Here is a 22,558-nt window from a genome sequence, read left to right as displayed (position 1 = left end):
TCATGGAATGCATTGTACTTCACACACCCGCTTGCTGCTTGTTTCCACCATCAGTTGTCGTCTTTCTGATTCTGGTTCAAGGGTACCAACTTCATGTCAAGGGAGAAGTGCCTTGACGCAGTGCCGGCACTTTCGATCGGTTAACGCCACTCCCATGCTATGGGTCTCTGCTTCTTTCTCTGATACTCTTCTCCCACTTAGTTGTTGTACCTCTAGATTCTGCCTAATCCTGCGACGGTTATTCAAGTTTCTGCGACGAGGTTCTCATCTCCAGAAACTCCATCATGGAGCCATTGATCACAGACGAAAAGCCCCGATATGCTCGTCTACATGGCGATGATGAGAACATCCCCGAGAATCCAGAGGCACTAGCTCTAGTTCAGAAGTGGAAGCGAAGTTTCTACATCCTTCTCGCTTCCTCTCTTTCTGTCATATCCATTCTCTTTGGAGTCGGAATCTACAGCATCTTGTCATTGCAAGATTGTTCACCATCAAAGTCTGGAGCTGTGATACCATATTGCAAGTTTAATCCATCTCGACATTTCCTCTTTTTTTCTACAATTACTAACATAATTCACAGCACCGGCCCCAGTCAAATACGTCAACAAATGGCTAACCGGTGACCCGGACACCAAAAAGTTCATGGGCAAACCTCGTCCTGAACTCGACCAAGCATGGCACGACCTCCTTGACAGCACTCTGATCAGGTACTCCGCCGATGAGCTCTTCCTCGCCAACAATGCTACCTCCGTCCAGCACAAAGATGGTGGCTTCGTCGGTGGGCTGGGTATTTCCCATTCTTTGCATTGCCTTGTAAGCGGTCCCCTTGTCTGTTTCTCGTCGAGTGTTGACGATCGCACCTCGGCATGACTAACACCTCGCTTGAAAGAAACGACTGAAGCAATACATTCACCCAGAGTACTACTACAACCATGAGACGCAAGACTGGGACGAGCTCTACTCACACGCCGACCACTGTCTCGAGTCCTTGCGCCAAGAAATTCTGTGCAACGCCGATGTGAACATCTACACATTGAAGTGGACGCCGCACAGCCGATTCAAGCCTACGGTAAAAGTGCCGCAGCCGCATGCGTGTGTCGACTGGGAGGCCCTCCATGACTGGATGAAGGGAAGACAGGCTAGGTTGGAAGACATGGTTGGTCCGCCCGAGAGCTTGTTTGAGGGGACAGACTCCAAGGAGAAAGCGAGTGCAAAGAGTGCGCAAGAAGGGTGAAGGAAGGGGTATCGGGAAGCAAAAGAGGAAAATGAAGCGCAGTGAAATTTAGACGAAGACAGTGATCGAATTTTCTCTGGCGTAGCAAAGGCAGTTCAAACAGACACTGAACCCTCTTTGAACCCGGGACATGCCATGAAGAATATCCCGCCATTGTGTCACGATGAATGATTGATAAAAACGCAAGAAGCCCTTTCGCCTATCCATATCAGTGATGTTTGCAACTTTTTCCTGGATGTATTCTGCGTATTTGTCCAAAGTTTTGAGTGTCCTCTCTCTCATGATGGTTACGCCCACACATAAAGAAGGAACGAGCCTCGCAGCACAATTCTCGTACGAAGAAGGTACGCACCGCGTGACCACTGCTAGGAAATACAACTGGTGTTTTAAATCAATGTCCAAGATCACTTACCTCAAGTTGTGCAAGCAGTTCATTTTTGGTTGCTCTCTGGCAATAAATTTCCCTAACCACGCGCCTAAAGCCATCACTTCGCATCGACAAGTCCAAGCACATTGTAAACGACATCAATATCTTGCATTCAATAACCAAATTACCTTCCCTTACTCTCGGTATTCTACCCTCCTTGCTACCCTGCCCATTGCCTATTGTGTTACTCACCCCCTCTCTTCCTCCAGATCTGCTAACAATGAATTCCCTCCACAGCAATGTCTGCAAACGAGTACTACACCAACTCCAACTACTCATCCTCGGGCCCCGGCCATCAACAGCCATCCTCCTTTGACGCTCAACAAACATCCAGCCAGCAGCAGCATAGCTCGCATAGCTACCCGCCCCAAGGCCAAGCTCACCTCCACTCCTACGACAACCACCTCCAACTCCAAGACCATGCCGCCGCCGGTCGTCGCCGCAGTTCTGCCATTTCCATCCCCGCTGGCACCGCAGACGTCAGCTTGAACCCCCATCTTGCGCAGGGTTTTCTACACCACGAATTAGTCCCAAACAACGACACCCCCGCCAACCATGGTGGTACCTCTTCCGTTCAACAACATAGTCATCCTACCACTAGCCACTTTTGCCCTGTTCCCGTTGGTCAGGAGTCAAACAACATCTCCCACGGTCCAAATGTTTCCAACGGCTTCAACAGTCCCAATGATTCTAACGCTCCCAACGGCCCAGGCAGCCCAGACGGTCCAGATGGCGAAAGAGGCCTAGGCGCCACCCTCGTCGGCGGCGCAAGCGGGCACTTCCTCGCTAAACAGCTCGGTCACGGCGGCGGCCATCACCACGGTGTGCTTGAAACCACTGCGGGGGCAGTAGCTGCTAATCTCCTGGAGCACAAGTTGAAGAAGAACCATGATCAGAAGAACCATGATCACCAGAATCAGCATGCCCATGATTTGGGACATGGACATGGCGGCGGCGGCGGAGGATTGAGTGGGATGTTTGGTGGTGGTGGTGGCGGTGGTAAGCATCCTACTCTTCAACAACAGGCACAGCAGCATCATTACCCGGAGACGCACGCCGGATCTGGAAGGGGCGGGTATGAGCAGCTGGGACATGGACTTGGACATGGCCATGGAGGAGTGAATCAGGGACATCATGAGCATGGGAAGCATGGGAAGTGGGGGCATTAGTCTAGTCGTTGGAAGACTAATAAGGTTTCTAGAGGGCTCGTTAGTGAGTAGCTGTCCTGTTTGTATCACCTGCCCACCTTGATACCTGTTTTTGGCTTATCCTTGGTGTATCGATTGTGATAGTCCTAAGTCGGTAGATAGACCTACGTAAAAACGAAACTTTATCACAAGTTCCCAATAGGCATCTAATGATTCGCATCATATTGTGCATACCTAGGGACTTCAGTGCTAAGCAAGTTACCCCAACAAAGATCGTTCGACTAATTTGATACCCCTATTCGACAAGTCCGCTGCAAGTACTTGCCCCCATGGATGGAGCGCATCCTTACGCACGCTCTTGTCAACAACCTCGCTGACCAACTTGGCACTACCGAGAAGAAAGCCAAGGAGGAAAAGAGTAACGCCATCCACACTGCTCGACATAAAAAGGTCCCGACGCAAAGGTTAGAGCGGCGGGAGGGTGCCCACGCGAACACGAACATCTCTTCCGTCCCCGAACTCTCAAGCCCCTTCGTCGCCGGCCATCGCATCCCTCGACAAAGCCGACTGGTAATTCTACCTAGCCCTCCAAGCCCTCGGCATCCACCATATCGCCATCCAGCGTCTTCACCCTCCCTCTCTCACGAGCCCCTGCATCCTATCCTGGCTCTCATAACCAGTGCGGGAGCGTCGGGGGTGAAAGAAAAAAAAAAGAAAAAGGTTAGAAATTCCAAAAAAAAAAAAAAAAAAAATACTTACTTCGCTGGGAAACCGCTTGGTGAAAACCCAGATCCCACTTGGGATTTCGCTGTTGGTTAGTGATACTCGCTGTAGGTTAGTACGCTGTTGGTTAATTATATTCGCTAGTCGCTGTTGGTTAGTACGCTATTGGTTAGTGATATTCGCAGATCCTACTTGGGATTTCGCTGTTGGTTAGTGATATTCGCTGTAGGTTAGTACGCTGTTGGTTAATTATATTCGCTAGTCGCTGTTGGTTAGTACGCTATTGGTTAGTGATACTCGCTCTTTCGCTATGGGTTAGTAATATTCGCTGCTGGTTAGTACGCTGCTGGTTAGTAATACTCGCTGTTTCGCTGTTGGTTAGTATGTTCGCTCGTTCTTCGCTCGTTTCGCTCGTTTCGCTAGGATACTAAAGATACTCGCTGTAGATAAGTTATATTCGCTATGGAAAGAGAAGCTACGCTAAGATGAGAACTCACCATGGGAGAGTGCCCAGGACTTGCCCGGACAGCTCTCCCATAGCAATGGGATGAAAACTCCGTCGTGCTTGCCCTCGAGATGGGATCGAACGAGTGACCTTGCGGTCCGTAGCCGAAAGTGGGGCGTGGCATGGAGCCGCTACGCTATGTAGCCACATTGGCTGTTTGTTATTTATGACTACCATTGACCTAACCTATATAGGACTAGTAAAATCCGAATCCCTCCTTCCGTCGCAACGTCTCGGCCCAGCGTCCCTGGTCCGATGTACCTCTGTACCTCCATCATCTCAATTGCTGACGACCCCAATTGCTGACGACCTCAATTGCCAACGACCAACCCTTTGGGTTTTAGCAACGAGAACGTTGATGAGGAAAAAGAACCCATTGATGTTTTTGCAACTCAGCGCGCCATCGCAAAAAGGGCATTTCTTGAGTCAAATGCATCGCTGCGAGCAAAAACGCTGTCATGAGTTCAAAATGAGATGAGAAAAAAAAAAAAAAAAAAGAAAAAAAAAAAAGAAAGAAAAAAAAAGGAAAGAAAGAAAGAAAGGACGAGGAAGGGCTGGACCGTGTAAACTCCCACATGCTTGGTCGTTTTGGGACCTCGAAACTGGACAATGACTCCCCTGGGCCCAGAGTTTTGAACAACCACCAAGGGGCATGGCCGTAGTGAAAACATAAGGTCGCAGAGGCAAGGCAATAATGGAAGAAGAACGCTGTTTGAAAGGAGGGAAACGAATACGCTGTTGTTGTGTGATGAGGATTTATGCAGGAAAAAAAAGAGGAGAAGCAATGAACAGAACGGAACGTCGCGTGGATGATGGTGATGTAAAACATTGCTGCAAAAAGAAAAACCAAAAAAGAAAGAAAAGCAGGAGAAAAAAAGAGAAAGAGAAAAAGAAAATGGAAGCATACCATTGGGGGAGGCTTGGTTTTCAGATCTCCTGGCTGGCCCGTGCATCACGGAACAGCCATAACACCACTCCTGCCAAAGTTGGTACGTTCTTGCGCTGCAATGGTTTTCTTGCGTTCAGGGACGCAACATGCAACATGCAAGAATGACCAGCACCACGGTCCACCATCACATGCCATTAGGAGAACATAACGGATTCTTGTACAAATCTCTGGAACACCAATATTTTATAGCAGTTGATACCAGAAGACAAGGCAGTTCCTGTATATCGAGACAAGATCTCCTCTTGCCTGTTGATTCATCTCCCCACATGTTCGGTTTGATCTCCATGATAAATAACCTGAAGCAAATTCGCTTGTTGTAGCTTGACGTCTGCCAAAGCCGGTCTTCAAAACCACTGGCCTTTATGCCCGGTCAACATTCCCCAATCAATGATGTTTCGTAATGAAAAACATAAATCACTGCTTCGAGAGCAAATAACAAATGTTGCTGCAATGCGCCGATGTCCATATGGCTAGAAAATACCTAGCAAACAATGACCTCCACTCTTTTCATAGCCTAATCGCGCCAAAACCCCCACGAGTTAAGTCTTTTGATTGACTCCCCTTTCCTTTCCATTCCTCGCAAATACTGGCCGTAGACACTGTTGTTTTATAGTGGTCCCGTCAACTCGTTTGATCCCATCAGCCCATCTGCCTCCCCCAGAACCCTCCCGGATGCTGCTACGCCCGAACGATACCTGCGCCCTCCCGGCGCCCCCTCGATACCGGGATTTGAATCTCCCCTTCCGAATCCGAGTCTCCCCTCTCTCTGGCCGCTGCGAGCTCCAACATCCTGTCAATGTCCTCGTCTTTCAGGCCCGTGCGTGACGGCCTCGATGGTACTGTCAGCCCCGAGGAGACGGGCATTTGCTTCAACTTTGGCATGGGTGCATGGGCGTGTGCGTGTGCATATTGTTGTAGCTCGCCACCGCCAGCAGCGTGCCCGTTGTATCCTCCTCTCTTCCGGGGCGTGCCTCGCGTATTGTTGTTATTGCTGTATGGTGAGACGCCGTAGGTGCCGTCGTCCATGTCCATAGCGTTGGGAGACTTTTGGAAACCTACGCGTTTTTGGATGGGCTGAGGCAGCGTTTGGTGGGCGCGTGGGTGGTTTGCTGGTCTTGCTGAGGGTAGGCTTTTCCGTGGTTGTGAACTTGGTAAGGCGGTTCGTTGTTGCGGTTGTGCGTGGCCGGATGGCAGAGGCTGTGATGATGACAATGGTGGTTGCGAGGACGAGAGTGGTTGTGATGATGAGGGAAAGCCGTGTTTGAGGTTGGCAGAGTTACCGGGACTACTCATAAAGAGCAATGATTCTATGGCGTCTTGTTCCCGGACGTTCTGATGTGGAGGATAAAGTGGCGGCTCCATTAGCGATGTGCGATGATGGTGTGTCGATAGGTAAGGACTCGGTTGCCCAGCTGTGTTGGGTCCTTGTTGAGGTGGTGGCTGGTGGTTAATAGCAAGAAAAGCCTGAGTGTTTCGTGGCACCGAATTGCGTCGAGGATGTTGGAATTGCTGCCGTGTTGGCTGGATAGGGGCAGGAGGAGCAAGAGTAACCGAAGGAATGGGCTCGGCTTGTTGTGTTGGGCTATAACGAGGAGCAAAGTGGCCTGACTCCCGAGCATAAGAACTCTCGACCGGCCGCCCTTGACTATGCTGTTGTTGTGGTTGTTGTTGTGATGCTGACGGATGTGGTTGCGAACCCGACGGGTACTGCTGAGACCCTGGTGGGTATTGCTGGGATGATGTTGGGTACTGTTGAGAGTTGGCGGGAACCGTGCTGGCGTGGCTACCTATGCGTTGGAGGTTCGAGAGCTGTGGGCTGGCGGACGACCCGTTCCTCATATGTACAGTGGAATTGCTCGAGGTAGGGGAAGCAGCACGGGAAGCCAGCGACTCGACTTGGTCAATCGAGTGAGATTGCCATCCATTGTTGACCTTTACCATTGCGTATGAAAGACGAGTCTTGAGCTCGGCAGAGAGCTGTAACAAAGGTGGTGTTAGCAATGAAAGCAAGACTACCCCATGGGCAAGGATCCAACCAAAAGACTCACCTCTCCCAGTCGGCTGGTGGCAGTAGAAGCCATACTGACGGCGCTTGTGTTTCTTGTGTGACTGGCGGTGCCTGCGGGAGATAGACTGGGCCTTTCGTATGTGGGCTTGACCATTCCGTCAGCCATGCGCTTCCTTGACAAGGCAATTCCATTCTCAGGTATCCTCTCCTGCGCGGCAGCAATCTGGGAGAGCTGCAGCAGCTGTGAATCCTGGCTCGAGTCGTGGCTGTTGGGCTTGCTAGGGCTCCGGCCACCTTCGCTTGAGGGCGGGGTAAACACCAAGTCAGCGTCGTTGGTGGAACTGGTCGCTTGCGAGACGCCGAGGGAGTGCGGGAGGCGGTGACGCTGGGACGGCGGAGGAGGTTGGAAGCGACTCGAGCTGTCGTAAGGAGCTAAATTGGCATTGACGACGTTGACCGGGGGGTATTCGGACGGGCGAGGGTCGTAGATACGGGGCACCTCGGGGGCCGGGTGTCGGACGGTGGGATTGGCGGCGGGCTGGTGGGAATGGGGATGCGGATAACTTGGGACGCGATAGTCGGTCGCGTCGTGGGAGCTGGGGGCCGCTGGCCGCGTCGCCTTGTCGCTAGTCGGCGGTAGAGCAGTGGAAGCTTGTCGCATAGTGGCAGCGACCATGGAGCTATGAGGAAGCAAAAGTGTCGAGTCTTTGTCGGCATTGTGAAGCGTCGGCATCGGCGTCGCAATCGCAGTGACACGTCCGGGGTCCAGCGCAGGCAACACCGACGCGGAGGGCGTGTCCGGCCCCATAATGGCGCTTTGGGTATAACGACAGCGGCCGGGCGGACGAGGGGATCGTGGCGGAGGGCGGCGGGGGAGGCGATAATTCGGGGCAAGCAATTGGAATGCAGTCATAGGAGGTTTGAAGATTGCTTCCTGCGAGATTTGGCGACAAGGAAGCGAAAGCGACGAGGAGGGCTCTTTGGTTGGAAGCTCGGCGTGTAGGTGACCTCTCTCTCTCTCTCTACAGGCGCTAGTGTTCAGTTGGCGTGCGTTACGCGGTTCGCGACGACGCCCGCAGATGGGCTAACGAACTGGAACAACCGCGCTGCCCTGGGCTGTGTGCACTTACACGACTCCGCTTTCTATACCTAGCTGTGCTATGGACAATGGTCGCACACTAAGGTACATTTAGCGGGTCCCGAGTCCCCACTGCCGCGCGCGCGTGAACTTCTGGCGCTCTTGGCCTCCCCTGTTCTTGCAGTTCTGCACGCTACGGTTCACTGCACGGATCAAATGGTCAGCGACGCTACAGAAAATGGCCCCACAATCTTCAAGCGTGTGCTGTGATTTGAGACCCAGTTGTTCATATTTCATCTCTGCAATTGGCTCAACGCGTCGCTGCGTCATTTCGCAACTGCAGTCTTCAGTCTCGACTTCCCGTTGTCCAACATCGGGACGAATGATCCATTGTCAAACAGTCCTGTTCGCTTCTCTGATCATCCTCATTTGCTGATCTGCCCCCGTGATCAATTTCCGCCTTTTATCCCCATCTTGTCTGGGTGACGGCGCCAACAATCGCCAGCAAACACTGCAAGGTGCAGATTGAACGCGAGGTCACGTGTTCCTAACCACACCTGTGACCCGAATGGGGTTCTCTTCACGAACGACGACAAAGGATGTTTGAAACACTATCGCATTCGGCGTGTGTTTCATCAGTTGACGAATCAATACCGCTGGACTTTCACTACATTCTTCCTCTACACCGAGTTCCTCCTCATGAAACTCTAGGATACTTCTCCTCTTCCTCGTCGCACTCGGACTCATCGCCAGTTCCCGTCTCCGCCCTTCTAATCGGTATCTTCCGCGAGCCCCCGGAGTTCGGAGTCTCCACGGACTGAAGAGGCTTTGTACTCGTGCAAAATAACACGCTACATTGGCCTTCACTGAATCGATGGAAGTATTCCGTACCTCATTGACGAGCTGCCAACCCTATGGTGTGCTAAAATGACATTCGTTTATCAGCTTTTTAGGCAGCGGATGTGACTGTCTTCCCAGAAAGCAACCAGAACCTGTATGATCCATGGAACACAGCAACAGTGCACCGATGCCAGACGAGAGTGCCTCGTGCCAGTCCATGATGAAGCGTTGAAGATGGTGTAGAATCTCCAAACTGTGTGCTGACACCGTCTCATCACCCGGCTTATCCCACAAAAGCAGTTTTGTTACGGCGATAAAGCATGATGTACTCCATTCCGACCCGTTAGCTCTCATGCCGTAACCACATTCCACGATGTACGTACCGGGCAAACAGGTAGCGTGTGACTTTGATTTGTACCCTAAACACAGTCCAAAAGGCGTAGCTTTGAAGAAAATTTCGGATCTCGACCCATTTCCTCGCGAACCACGCCTCTCATTCCCAAATACTGAAACCAAAAGACAGGCATATCGAAGGAATGCGGTCTTGGTGTCGGTTTGCAAGGATTCAGGCAAGCCATCCGGACTTTCATGGTGTTTGATACTTAGATAAGTAAGACACGTTTGGCCCAATTTCTGATGCCCTGATGAACGATCAACGAAGCACTTGGAGAGATGATCCGTAGGGGCCCGGTCGTGGTGGAGATAGAAGAAGTCTCGAACAAATTTGTGACTAAGCTTACGCTGACAATCAGGCTTTGTGCGCTATCGGAAGATACCTCCCACGTATCTCCAAGAACCTCCAAGGAATTACTACCATCCCTCACTCAAAGACACAGCAGGCTTCTGGATTGGGTTCACGATCAGCACACTAACCCCAAGGCTAGAGGCCAGAGTATGACTTACACAAACGTCAATATAGGAACAGCAAGAGCTGTCTTGGACCGGATACTAAAACTTTAGAAGAAATCATTTTCCGAACGCAAGACTGTCGTCGCCAATCCAGACGTGCGGTCCTTACTTTCTGCCCGCCCAACATCATGGGCTTCTGCCCAGCAACAAAATAACAAAACAACCCGGTTTTCGGTAATGGCTGGACTGTCTTCGACTTATCGACTGGAAGCCAGATATCTGGGAGTCTCTGCTCCTCCATAATACCCAGAAAAGCCTCCCATGAGCGCTCGTGGAGAATCGCTTGGTCCCTGACAATACCCAGGACCAAGACATGTAAAAGGGCAAGAGGCTGGTTTTATCGTTACCTGTAAGTCCCGGCGGATCTGGAACGATAGCGACCGCAGGCAACTCAATCAGCTACGGCAATGGCCAGTACGCCATGCTCACTTCGACGAACGGAGACTGCCTCTGATATCCAGCTCAATTGGAGAGTTAACCCGAGACAACTGTCTGGGCCTTTGCGTTTGAGGGGTTTCTCAGAGAATTATCGCACTACGCCACAAAATGGAAATGGCCGAAGAGGAAGGCGGCCGTGCTACTCGATGAAGCTGATGATGTGTTCCTGGAGAAACGCAACGGTACAAAAGGTTACAAGGCCAACCGAAATACCTTGTAGTGTAGTCGGTGCGGATCCTCCGTGTTGGAACCATACTATACCAACTTTTAGTGACGTCTCTCTATACTTACCAACACCCTTCCCTGAAGCATGTCGCGTACTTCTCAGGGATCGTGTTCCTAATCATCAGCGGCGTCCGGTCGTTTGATGCCGCGATGAAGTTTCGCATACACCTTGCGCTGACCTACGGCTACCTGACCTTGAGACTCGGCGGCAACTGTGGTTAAAAGTATCTCGAGGCGATCCCGGAGAAGCGAGATCGACGTGGCTACCAACAAAGATATTGAAGAGCTGCATACAGAGAAGCTCAACGGTGAAGTGCTATCGTATGCTGTCGGCACGACACGTATCATTACTCGTTATAAACGACGACCGCTGAGCATTGATCACTTGATGCCTGTCTTCGAATGCGGCAAGAGTTTGGCATTTCTGAGAGAAGTTTCAAAAATGAAAAGAAAGCTTCGATTACACGAGCCTTTGGAAGCCTGGAATACTATCTTCGGTGCTCTGCCTATCAATTGAAATCGATTAATAATAGTGTTTGTGGAACTCCTTCACTAAATGCGCATTGCCTTTCCCATCGCAGCAGTATACATCTTCTCCAGGGTAGCCAACTTTTCCATCAGAGGCCTAAACCTTGACTGGACCTCTGTGCTCATAGCTGGTACCTCGTTCAAGATCATCATCGTCTCTATCTCGGAAACAAGCATCTGCTCCATGGAATCCAACTTCTCCTCTGTAGAATAGTAGGGGGACACGTACGCGGGAATACCATGCTCAACAAACAGCTTTTCCAGAGCAGTCAAGTTCGCGACCAGAGACTTGTACTCGAGCGAAAACAGCATGAAATTCTTAGAGGCTTCCCCACCTCCTCCTCCCTCTTTGTCAACTTGGTTCGAAGCAAGCCCTTTCTCCATAGCCGCCAGCTTCTGCTCCACCCCCTTCTCATCCAGTAAAGCATTGTTAATCCGAGCGACAAGCGGTACGAAGACCTCCTTCATGTGCTCCAGCCTATACTCCACCAACTCCAGCGAAGACCTGATCAGAGGAAAGTTATCCGGTGAAGACGTCTTCGAAGAATCCATTTCCATCTCCACAATCTTCAACCCAGCCAGGATCTCCTTCTAAGATATCCTTCCAGCTTCCTCAGCTTCCTCATCCTCCTCAACTTTGTTTCCTCCCTCCTTCTTGTCGCCATCAAGTCTCTTGGCCGGACTCTTCCCCTTTGTATTCCCAATCATGACTCCCTCTCCACCTTTCTTCACCAACTCATCAGAAGTCATCCTCTCCGTCATTTCAGTATCCTGAGCAACGATAACCCTTTCAGTAACCTGAACTCCCAAGTTCTCCTCTGCAAATCCCATCCACTTCTCCCTCTCTGACTTCCATACCTTTGGCTGTCCCAAGCTCATGATCGCAACTTGAACGTGTTCAGAGGCCACAGGTCCTGGTCTATTCAAGCACAGAGGCATCATACCGAGGCGGGAACAGATGGAGCAACGGATTAGGTCCATGATGTAGAGGATGCGCTCTTCAGCGGAGAGATCAGGGGTTGGTCCGATTTTTTTGAGGACTTGGGCGTGGGCTTGTTGGTAGATGGAGACCCTGGGTAAGGGGGGGAGGCTGAGGTTAAATTGTGGTTGATACATGGTGAGATCGGTGCTGGATCGCGGTTGGAATATGGTAGTGGCAGGCCGTTTGCGGCGAGCGCTAACAGACAAGTTTGATACTTGGTGGGACTGGTGAAATGAGAGTGTCAGTTTGCGTTTGAATGGATGGATTGGCTGATCTGACTTACTGATTGTTGTCTAAAGTATTGACTGTTCTCCAAAAAAAACAAGAAACAAAAAAACAAAAAGCATCCGGCTTGATAGTATGGGGGGAAAAAGCGAAAGAATCCTGTCATTCTCTGTTCCAGGGAAACCAACCTTTAAGTACTGAAAGAGAAGGGCAAAAAAGAACAAGGTGCGCCATGGCTTCCAGGCAACTACCTGTAGGTTGAACCGCACGGTGAGTAGGAGCGTTGTCTTTGGATCTCTCGTGCCACTCACAGACACGAGGGATTGCCTGGGCAGGTTGAAGTGCGCTGTCCTGGCTGCTTGCACCTGCAGTGTCCTAAAGGGTGATTGCTGGATTCCCGTCATGTATTGTGATGCTGACGGGAGTAAGGGCGAGTGTTACTGAGGTCCGTTGCCATCAGGAAATCATGGAAGTTGTTGAAAAGCACTGCAGGCAGAGACTGGTTTGGGTTTTCTTGTGCAGGAAGTTGTCGGTGGGAAGAAGGAACGCTGAGAACGCAGCTTCCCCGTCGTTGCTCGCGCCTTCCCAAAGCGGAAAACAACCACCGAATGTGTAATATCTGATTGGTTGATATACTGGGACGAAGTGGGGTCTAATGCTTGGTGAGTCGGCGTTCGGGCCCGCAGCACGACGACATTCCAACTGCTCCTGCTCCTGTCCTCTCTGCCTTCAACCCTCTCATGCGACTAACAAGTTCCTGCAGTCATTCGTGTCCCGAATCATTCCGCTTGTCCCGCCTTTCCTACAAATCCAGAAGCGACCATGAAATACCAACCCACTCCGTCTTCGTTCCCTTGTTCGAGATGCGAGACAGCAGAAGGTGTTGGCGGCTGGGCAACAAAGCATCGTCCGCCAAAGGACCAATACCAAGCAACGCTGTAAAGGTCAGCATATATTTGCCTTGATCAAGTTGTTGGGCACCCTCAAGATAGTAAGAATCCGGCATATCACAGTAAGAATTCTGGCCTACCGTAGAGACTCGCCAGATTGGCAAAAGACTATCCCTCTTTGAGCGCCCGACAGTAAGCACAGGAGGCAGCATACCGAATGTGCTCTGCTGGCCCAGTTTGAGTGCAATTCAAAAAGGCCGAGTTAACAAGCCACCGACCAGTGACAATTGCCCTCCACCCTAGCACACACACATTTCTGTGCAGGCAGCCGGACGTGAACCTTACAGGACTGTAGTACTTATTCTGCCCAAATAACCTGGTTTTCTGGCAGTAGAGGTTTGCCAATCTGGCGAGTTTCTACGGTACATTGAAAGGATTCCGTTCTACTTCCACCGCTACAAAGCACATGAGCCTCGAATATCCAGCTAAACCCTTACGGCATGTATAACTGGTTTCACCACGATAGGCTCAGCTGACAAAGCGGTAAGATTCGCGATGTTTTTCCTGGATGATTTGCTCGACTCACACGTGCCAAGGAATGGAACTGTGCCCAGCGGCAGCGCAACTATTAAGATGCACCCCTAACTTCGCGGATTCTATTGCGAACTTTGCAGCCACATTGGATAGCAAATAAAAAGTTGGCCAAGGTATCAACATAGGTAATCCCCCAGCCATGTCACCAAGCTCAGCAGAAACACCGCACGATTCTCTCGCCCTAGCTCTGACCCGCGCTACATCCAAAGTGAGATGAACCATCTCCCGGAGCAAGATAGTAGTGGTGTATGAACCAAGGTGTAGGTATCAATACATACGAGCGTTATCTAAGATAGGTGAAAATGGATCCTATATCCGAATGTTGATGGAACAGTTCCGACTGAAACAGGCATTGCGAGAGACCCAAAACGGAGAAGGGGCGGCGCACGTCGCTCGAGCCGGACACACGTAGGCAGAAGGGCAAAACAGTAGCGTAACATCTCGATGAGTTCGGAAAGCCCATTAAGACAACTAAGGAGCAGAAGATGGCAGCGAAGAAAGCGAAGGCGAGGGAGGAGAGAAGGGCAAGGTTTGATAAGACCATTGCAAAGGTTTATGAGATGCTGAGGAGGTGGCAGGCTAGAAGAAGGAAATGTAAGAGAACAAGGAGAGGCATTGCTCTCGTCTTAACCAAATTTGTTGTGGTATAGACGACTGTCTGATAAAGTTGGGCGCCATTTCTTTGGTAGTTTTTTTTTGGGTGCGTGTGTTGCGGCTGCTTCGAGTTTGGCTAGTACAGAGACCGGAGGGTGATTGCTGTTGCCGGGCAGAGAAGATGGTGTGTATTACAGCGAGAGATGTACTTTGGGAAGGTGTACTGGGTCACTGGAAAGAATGGGTCCTCAGAACTGCCCTGGTATCCTGTCACAAGATTCATCCTCATCAGACCAACCATCGCATTGGCCAGAAAAGAACACTTGTGAGCAGCTGTTATAGCACCTGGGCTTGCGAATTATACCTCTAGTGATCATTATGTCGATAGCTTCCCATTATCCATTTCGCATCTCGAGACGTTGTTGTATGGCAGTGGTTCTTTGCTTCCAGAAGATCATTGATCTATCTTCGCTGCTTGTATGACCAACAATCGGCCACTACACCACGTGCACTTCATTCGATACCTTCATCGTAAGACTATTCATCCAACGATAGTACTCGTTTGCCCAGGGCCATGACTAGGGCCAATAGCCCACATCGCAAAACAAAGAATATTCACATAAATGCAGGGACAAGGCCACGTCCAACACCAACAATCATTCTTTGTATGCGCATCGGCATTTGCCCAGTCACCAACATGAGCGACAAGAGATCGCATCATCTCATCCTGACGGGACGTATCTTTTACCAACCTTGTATCTGGAGAGCGCTGTCTACTGGTCTTCAAGCCTTGATCAACTCAACCTAAGGACAGGTTATATCAATTCACGATCCGGTCGGCGTTACTTGAACTTCCGAAGGAATGCTGGAAGGCAGCTACAATGTCTTTCACAGCGGATAAGACTTCATCGGGCCTCACAGCTCGTCAACTTCTCGGACTTGATGACAACGCTGCACGTAACAATTCCCGAAATGATGACGTCGATCCTTCACTTCCTTCTCACGCCGCCTACGTCCCCGATTCAGACAGATCCGCTTGTTGCGAAGACACTCGCCGTAAACTGGAACTCAATGCCTCGATTCACGAGAGTGACCTCGAAAGCAATGGCATACCTCCACCCACACATTGCCCAGTTCCAAACAGCGATTCACCACAAGGGTACCGCCCCGAACCCAATCCCACCCAAATACTCAGTCAGTTACAACGCATGCTTGAAGACGAGGACGAAGACAAAGACAGGGCGAATCCTCTACAATCCACCCAAATGCAGCCAGAACGCACACCACCACCATCATCATCCTTCGACCGCGAAGCCTGGCTCGCCACCCGCCCAACCATCGCCGACCTCATCACCCCCAGACCACTTCCGCCACCACCACCCATCCCACCCCCCAAAACCTACTCTCCCCTTACCGAATTCTGCCTCCGTCACAACTCCCTCTGCTGTTGGCCCTGTTCCGACGGCCGAGATAAACTCCCTGCTCTCGAGGTCTATTTCAACCAGCTCGTCAACTCTAATAAGCCTCGTTACCAGCAACTAGAGCTGGTGGACGAGAACGGTAAAATTCCCGAAAGGCAGGTGTGGATGTCGAGTTGTCCGGTCATGGTATGCGATGTGTGCTGTGCATGTTTGAAGCCGTGGAGGTGGGGGCAGGGATGTTGGTGGGCGCATTGGTGGATTTGGGTGACGGTGGATGGAGAAGGGGAAGGAGAAGGGGAAGGGGGAAATGGGAGGGTGAGAGCGTTGATGCCTGGTCGTGGAGGAGTGTGGAAGTACGTAGACCAGATAGGGGTTTGGAGTGTTTGAGTGTAGAATGGGGGATGCTGGAGTCTGGAGATACCGGGGGGGTGGCGGGGACAGACGGGTGGATGATGAAGAGATATGGAGAGGGTACCCAGGTTGAGGTATTCGTGGGGAATGTTACTGACAATGTGGTGCAGTTGGAAAAAGGAGCGTGATGCGGCAGAATGGAAGTAGAAGCTAATTGGAGAGTGAACCAAGGTCTTGCTTGCAAGGTGCTCAGTGTTTATTTCATGGACCACGTTGATGAGTTGAAGTTATTTCTTCAGCCTCTGTTCTGACAGTGATAAAACTAGGTACCAAAGTATTTGGGAGGCCCCAATGATCGATTGGCCTAGCTGATAGAAACGCGAACGTAGGTCTAGAGAGTGAGACAAAACATATTCCGGTACATCCCGTCTTCATGGTGTTGACGATCAGCTGGAGTCTAACCGGAGGGAGTGTGAGAATCGAGGGCGGATGGCCTCGTCAGTGTGTTTCTTCTCTTGGCATAAGATTGATCATGGATCGGCTTGGCGGGTCGCTGCTTCCGTGATGAGCGATATGATGGTGGGGGAAATGAGACGCGCAATATGAAACGCAGGTGAAAATGTCAAGTGGAATCAGGGATGATCTCAATCGCGAAGATGGAAACCGCGCTCCTCCACTCCAAGCTTGGTGGTTGCGAACAGAAATTGGAGGTCTGTGCTGGCGATCAAACGGGCAGGAGCACCCGGCGGGACGGGAATGGCCGCATCAATGAGTCGGTTCCTGGTCGAACTTCACAATTGCGAGTCAAGACTTTGATTTCAGTTCGTTTGATTGGACTTTGTAAGCAATGAAACTGAAGAGATGAGAACTGAGGTTGAACATGAATAACGACGTCACAAATCACAATAGAACATTCAACACACAGATACTCGAAAATAGTTCCAATTCCACACATGAGAAGAGCAACTAATCCACCCGCTTGCTTGACCATCTACCAAGTGATGTCTATCATTCTAAGGTATCCAATACAAAGGAATTTTGCTATCCAACCGCTCTAATCGTTCCGTTCCCGTTGACCCGCCTGCATCCCAGTCATTAAATCGTCTCGACAAAAAACTCCACAACACAACATTTACTCCTGCTTGAGCTGACCGTCGGACTCCTCGGGCCAGACATCGTAGCCAAAGGTGTCCTTCATGTTGACGAAGCGGCAGTGGCGGCCCTTGGCAACCTCCTGGATGGCCTTGAAGTCCTCGTCGCGGAGGACGGGAATCTGGAAGTTGCTCTCGATACGCGAGGGGGTCGAGCTCTTGGGGAGCACGACGTAGCCTCTGCGGAGACCCCAGGCCAGGAGCACCTGGGCAAGGTTGTGCCCGCTGCGCTCAGCAACGGCCTTGAGAGTGGGGTCATCACGGACACGCTCGCCCGTCGATGGGACCTGGTTCTGCGAGCCGAGAGGAGAGTAGGCAGTAGGGATGATCTGGTTCTTGAAGCAGAACTCGACGAGCTCCGTGTTGGGGAGGAAGGGGTGGATTTCAATCTGGTTGACGGTCGGCTTGATGCGAGCAAACTTGAGGAGCTTCTGCAGGCCGGGGATGGTCCAGTTGGAAACACCAATGGACCGCGTCTTGCCGGCATCCACGAGATCCTCCATGGCCCGCCATGTTGGCTCGGGGTTCTCGGTGAGCTCCTTCTTGATGATGTACTTGCCATCGGCGCCGATCTTGGGCATGTTGGTGGCCTCGTCCTTCTCGGCGGCAATGGGCCAGTGGATGAGGAAGAGGTCGACGTAGTCAACCTTGAGCTTATCGAGGGAGTTCTGCAAGCTCCACTTGACATCCTCGGGCTCGTGCAGGTGGTTCCACACCTTGGTGCAGATGAAGATGTCCTCGCGCTTGACGTCCTTGTGGTTCTCAAGGAACTCGGCAAGCGCCTGGCCGACCTCGTCCTCGTTCTGGTAGAACCACGCGCAGTCGAGGTGACGGTACCCAACCTCGAGGGCCTTCTTGACGGCGGCGTAGGTCTCGCCCTTGGCACCCTCGTTGGCAAAGGTACCGAATCCGACGGCGGGGATTCTCACTCCATTGTTGAGAGTGTAGGTGGTGTTGGCGGCGGTGAATCCAGTCATTTTGGAGGAGATGATGATATTACGGATTGTCGGAGCAATCCTTGACTAGGTGGTTTCTTGTGTGTTGTTTTGTGATGGAGAAGGGGGGGGTATTATTCGTCAAAAGCCAAGGCTGATGAGAGAATTCTGTGTTTGCTGGTGAAGAAGATGATGATGGATGAATGCTGATGATGAGTGTGAGAGAGAGAAATCGCAGGAGCAAAGATACAGGAGGATGGGTATAGCCTAAAGAAGTTACACAACCCACGGGAAGCGCCAGTTAAATCCAATTCGGAGGTCTACACGACCGCAGCTGCTCATCTGCACGTATTTCCCTGTTGAGACTCGTAGCGGTAAACAAAGACAAGCGAAGAGAGGTCGGGAGTAGCCAACTCCCCTCGGGGCCACTCGCAGCGGCCTGCCAAGGTATCCTTCCTGACACTGCACTGCACTGAGTGAGGAGGTCGATGCATCATGCTGCTGGGTCAGCGCAGCGTTGGATCAGTGCTGGGTCAGTCCTCAGTCCATAGGTCGCCAGCGGCATTTTTAGGGGTCCACCGATGACGCACGGAGGACCCACGGAGCCCCACGTGCGGCGGGGATGAGGTGGGCTGTCGCTGTCGGACGCCGACAAGGTCTCACAAAAACAGGACGGACGCAGCACCGACAAGAGGCCAGACGGAGGGACCGCCCGGCATTCCAACGGATGACAAAAGGACGCGCCAAGGCCAAGCTTGTCCCGTTACGGCCTCCGATCTTCTCGAGATCTTCGCCCACCGCGAGTCATGTTTGGCTGTTGATGTTTGGTCTTCATGGAACATCACTGTCGGTCAGTTTCAGGCACCGGGCTGTCATTGGAGCCAGCACTCACCTCGTCGCTTTGGGCTCTCTCTCATCTCTCTGGTGCCGTTTGGTGCCATCTTCCTTGGTCCTTGGTCGGTTATGGCGCCTCGTCGGTGAGAGTGCAACGCTACCTTGACAACCGACCGGACAACGGACAAACAACGGCGGCGAACGCAAGACACACACGGACAAGGTCGCGGGGCAAGGTTCACTTGTTGGCAAAAAACCATATCCAAATTGGGTGGTGAGCGGTCAAGACGGCGGCAGCGCCAACGCCGGACGCCGGGTGCCGGGTGCCGGGTCGTCTCCTGATTGCTGCCACCTGTCTTAGCGCCGCGCAGTGGTGCAGTTGTAGTGGCCAAACGGTCCCACAAATTTTGCCCACTTGTCGCCCTGCTAGGACGGCCAATCCCTTTCCTTCTTTGTCCAGAATCTCCGTTCTCCAGGACCCTCAACATCTGAGCATTTCTGGGGCCTCTGACGACATCGACATGGTCAAGCCCGCCGCCTATGCTCCAACCGTCCTAGCCGTGTTCCGTTCCGTAGGACCCTCCAACTCCTCCTAATCCACATTGTGTCCGCTCCAAACTGACGGTAGCCCGTATGGGAGATTGATTCAGGACAACGGTGAATGCACGGAGCATGCGAAGAAAGGGGGGCCACATATGGTCCGATGGGCAATACGGAGCTGGAGACGGACTGAATGTGGATGGCTTCAGTGTACACTGTGTATGCCATCCAATCCGTGGGGGCCCTGCGCTGGCTGCCACGACACTGTGTGGGTACGGCCATATTAACATCACTGCAGTTGCCCTATCTGTCGTCATCCTGGAGATCTTGCGGCGATACCTGCTCGGTTGAGATGGTTCAGATCGACGCCTGGCGCCAGACGGCACCCTCAGAATGGATTCCTTTGTCAGAGGCAGATCAGGGGTTCGCGAATGCGACTCGCGTGGTTGGTCTGATGGGGAGGACATCCCAGCATCCCAGGGGTCCAAAGAGCACACACCCACCATGACAGGAGCCAAGACCATGATACTATCGCCTTGGACCCTACCGACGGCGACATATAAGAGACACTGATCCCCGCCGCTCAAGATGATGATATTGTTCCGCCATCATCAGCAATCGAATCCTCTTGTGTTTTCTCTTTCAACTTTGATACCACTACTTTGCGAAACGTAGAGCGTTTTCATCTTTGCGTCTCTTCATCCATCCAGCAGCAAACATCGAACAGTCTTGAAGACTTAAAACCGCGGTTATTTTACTTTCAGCTTTGAAATATTTTGTTCTGATACCCCATCCATCAAGATGTCCGGTCAGCAAAGCGATATCGTTGTGGGTATTCCTAACCCAAACACCAAGACGAACCCCCACACTCCTCCAGAGTCACCAACTGAGACTCAAATCAAGGCCCTCGACGGTGTCGAAAAGCAGCAGCAGCAGGAACAGCCACAACAGCTCAACGTTGCCAAGACTCGTGGTAACTCCCGCCAAGACTCGCTCACCATCCCTCTTTCTCCTTCTGTCGCCAACCACAACACCATTGAGGTTCCGGCAACCAGGTCTCCCGATGCCCACGCCGATCTTTACATGCACAACCTTTCCGCTTCCCCATCCTTGAAGGAGCGCAGACTCTCCCGCAACTCGTTCGGCGCTTCGCTTCCCATCCCCCGTTCTAAGCGCCAGTCTCGTCTCAGCAGCGTCACTTTCCCCGGCGGCGTCGCCGAGGCTCTCCAGGAAGCCAGCGGCGGCACCCTTCCTCTCAAGCCTACGCGCGAGTTCTTGGCCGACCGTGTTCAGGACATCCACTCTGAGAAGGTCGAGAAGGTCAAGAACATGAGCTTTGTCTTCGACATTGATGGTGTCCTTGTCCACGGTGATCGTCTGATCCCTGAGGGCAAGAAGGTCTTGGACATGCTCAACGGCGATAACGAGCTTGGCATCAAGATTCCCCACATCTTCCTTACCAACGGCTCTGGTAAGCCCGAGCTTGCCCGTACCGAGCAGCTCTCCAAGATCCTCCAGAACCCCATCAGCACCGACCAGTTCATCCAGTCCCACACCCCCATGCGCGCCTTGGCCGAGTACTACAACACCGTCCTTGTTGTCGGTGGTGAGGGCTACAAGTGCCGCGAGGTTGCTGAGGAGTATGGCTTCAAGGACATTGTCGTCCCCAACGACATTGTTGCCTGGGACCCTTCGATCGCTCCCTACCGCGTCTTCACCGACGAGGAGCGCGCCACTTCCCGTCCCCGCGACTTCACCAAGACCAACATCGAGGCCATCATGGTCTTCTCCGACTCCCGCGACTACGCTACCGACATGCAAATCATTGTCGATCTTCTCCGATCTGAGAATGGTCGCCTCGGCACTGTTGCCAAGGACCCTGTCTCGCAGCGCATCCCCATCTACTTCTCCCAGGGTGATTTGCTCTGCCCTACCGAGCACCCTACTCCTCGTATGAGCCAGGGCGCCTTCCGCATTGGTCTTGAGGCCATGTACAAGGCTCTTACCGGCGTCGACCTCGAGCGTGTTGTCTACGGCAAGCCTGAGATGGCCACCTACAAGTACGCCGACGAGGTGATTGCTTCCTGGATGGAGCAGATCCACGGCGAGGAGAAGATTCCCCAGAACATCTACATGGTCGGTGACAACCCGGCTTCCGATATCGTCGGTGGTAACCTCTACGGCTGGAACACGTGCCTTGTCCGCACCGGTGTTTTCCAGGGTGGTGAGAACGACGAGGAGAACCCGGCCAACTTTGGCGTCTTCGCCAACGTCTGGGAGGCCGTCACTTCTGCGTGCCGCAAGGAGCTTGGTGATGACTTCAAGTTCAAGTGGGATGACCGTGTCAACCCTCTTAACATCAACGCGTCTGCCATTGAGTAAATGGAAAAAAGAAAGCAGCAGGCAGCGCGTGTGGTTGTTTACAGCATGATCATTGGTTATTAGGGCATTGATTGGCTTGGATATATATACCTTCGCTTTGGCAGCGACAGCGGAATCTCGGAATTGGGAGATATCATACCATTTGGCGTTTAAAGGGTTTCACTTTTTGGTTTGGGACTTGGATACCGCGAGGGTTGATGAGCCCTTGTAGAGCGAGGATGAGGAGGAGAGGAGGACGAGGAGGATGTGACTAGGAGCAGGATGAAAGATGTTTCTTCTTTTTTCTCCTTTTCTCATCATTTCAATTCTTTTCATCTAGCTTTTTCACATGTTGTTTGATCTAGCATTTAGACACTAGAGCTCAGCATCTTTTTTTCCCCACTTTAGATGTCAGTTGTTAGGATACACAAAACATCACAGTTTACAATATTTTCCGTAACCCAATCAAGTTGTGAACGCATTCCATTCAAACTCGGCTCAACGACAAGCTGACAGCAAAACCTTCTTTTCTCAAAGTCGTCATTATCAACCCGCACCCAAGACAAGGGTCACCCCTATCTGTTCAGCTTGGTTCATGCTGAGCACAAGAGCCGTGCGTGTTTTGGCGGATGCCACCTTGCCAACGCGAGCCGCACGGATAACCCTGG

The 22,558-nt window shown here is 51.9% G+C and overlaps 8 protein-coding genes across 8 annotated transcripts; 4 read left to right on the top strand and 4 right to left on the bottom strand.

Moving 5' to 3' along the window:
- Positions 1-12: 12 nt before the first annotated feature.
- Positions 13-1,362, top strand: NEUTE1DRAFT_116241 (uncharacterized protein; the record flags this gene model as incomplete). Its single annotated transcript, XM_009850747.1, has 3 exons — positions 13-519; positions 581-813; positions 890-1,362. The coding sequence occupies 3 exons, from the start codon at positions 285-287 to the stop codon at positions 1,232-1,234; spliced, it is 813 nt and encodes a 270-aa protein (XP_009849049.1).
- Positions 1,363-1,673: 311 nt separating this feature from the next.
- On the top strand, positions 1,674-2,960 carry NEUTE1DRAFT_144895 (uncharacterized protein; the record flags this gene model as incomplete). The annotated part of the gene is made up of 2 exons (XM_009850746.1): positions 1,674-1,804; positions 1,899-2,960. One exon carries the CDS (start codon positions 1,901-1,903, stop codon positions 2,828-2,830), a length of 930 nt encoding a protein of 309 aa, XP_009849048.1.
- A 2,470-nt stretch (positions 2,961-5,430) lies between these two features.
- On the bottom strand, positions 5,431-7,802 carry NEUTE1DRAFT_78103 (uncharacterized protein; the record flags this gene model as incomplete). Its single annotated transcript, XM_009850745.1, has 2 exons — positions 5,431-6,963; positions 7,035-7,802. The coding sequence occupies 2 exons, from the start codon at positions 7,800-7,802 to the stop codon at positions 5,665-5,667; spliced, it is 2,067 nt and encodes a 688-aa protein (XP_009849047.1).
- Positions 7,803-11,036: 3,234 nt separating this feature from the next.
- On the bottom strand, positions 11,037-11,564 carry NEUTE1DRAFT_37960 (uncharacterized protein; the record flags this gene model as incomplete). The annotated part of the gene is made up of 1 exon (XM_009850424.1): positions 11,037-11,564. One exon carries the CDS (start codon positions 11,562-11,564, stop codon positions 11,037-11,039), a length of 528 nt encoding a protein of 175 aa, XP_009848726.1.
- Positions 11,565-11,603: 39 nt separating this feature from the next.
- NEUTE1DRAFT_135819 (uncharacterized protein) lies at positions 11,604-12,128 on the bottom strand (the record flags this gene model as incomplete). Its single annotated transcript, XM_009850744.1, has 1 exon — positions 11,604-12,128. One exon carries the CDS (start codon positions 12,126-12,128, stop codon positions 11,604-11,606), a length of 525 nt encoding a protein of 174 aa, XP_009849046.1.
- A 3,050-nt stretch (positions 12,129-15,178) lies between these two features.
- Positions 15,179-16,257, top strand: NEUTE1DRAFT_135818 (uncharacterized protein; the record flags this gene model as incomplete). The annotated part of the gene is made up of 2 exons (XM_009850743.1): positions 15,179-15,904; positions 16,240-16,257. The coding sequence occupies 2 exons, from the start codon at positions 15,179-15,181 to the stop codon at positions 16,255-16,257; spliced, it is 744 nt and encodes a 247-aa protein (XP_009849045.1).
- A 628-nt stretch (positions 16,258-16,885) lies between these two features.
- On the bottom strand, positions 16,886-18,422 carry NEUTE1DRAFT_116240 (uncharacterized protein; the record flags this gene model as incomplete). Its single annotated transcript, XM_009850742.1, has 1 exon — positions 16,886-18,422. The coding sequence occupies one exon, from the start codon at positions 18,195-18,197 to the stop codon at positions 17,202-17,204; it is 996 nt and encodes a 331-aa protein (XP_009849044.1).
- A 1,724-nt stretch (positions 18,423-20,146) lies between these two features.
- Positions 20,147-22,338, top strand: NEUTE1DRAFT_116239 (uncharacterized protein; the record flags this gene model as incomplete). Its single annotated transcript, XM_009850741.1, has 2 exons — positions 20,147-20,357; positions 20,433-22,338. 2 exons carry the CDS (start codon positions 20,331-20,333, stop codon positions 21,909-21,911), a joined length of 1,506 nt encoding a protein of 501 aa, XP_009849043.1.
- Positions 22,339-22,558: the final 220 nt, after the last annotated feature.

Source organism: Neurospora tetrasperma, assembly GCF_000213175.1.
Source record: "Neurospora tetrasperma FGSC 2508 unplaced genomic scaffold NEUTE1scaffold_2, whole genome shotgun sequence".
NCBI classification, from domain to species: Eukaryota; Fungi; Ascomycota; class Sordariomycetes; order Sordariales; family Sordariaceae; genus Neurospora; species Neurospora tetrasperma.
This window is presented reverse-complemented; position numbering and strand designations above follow the sequence as displayed.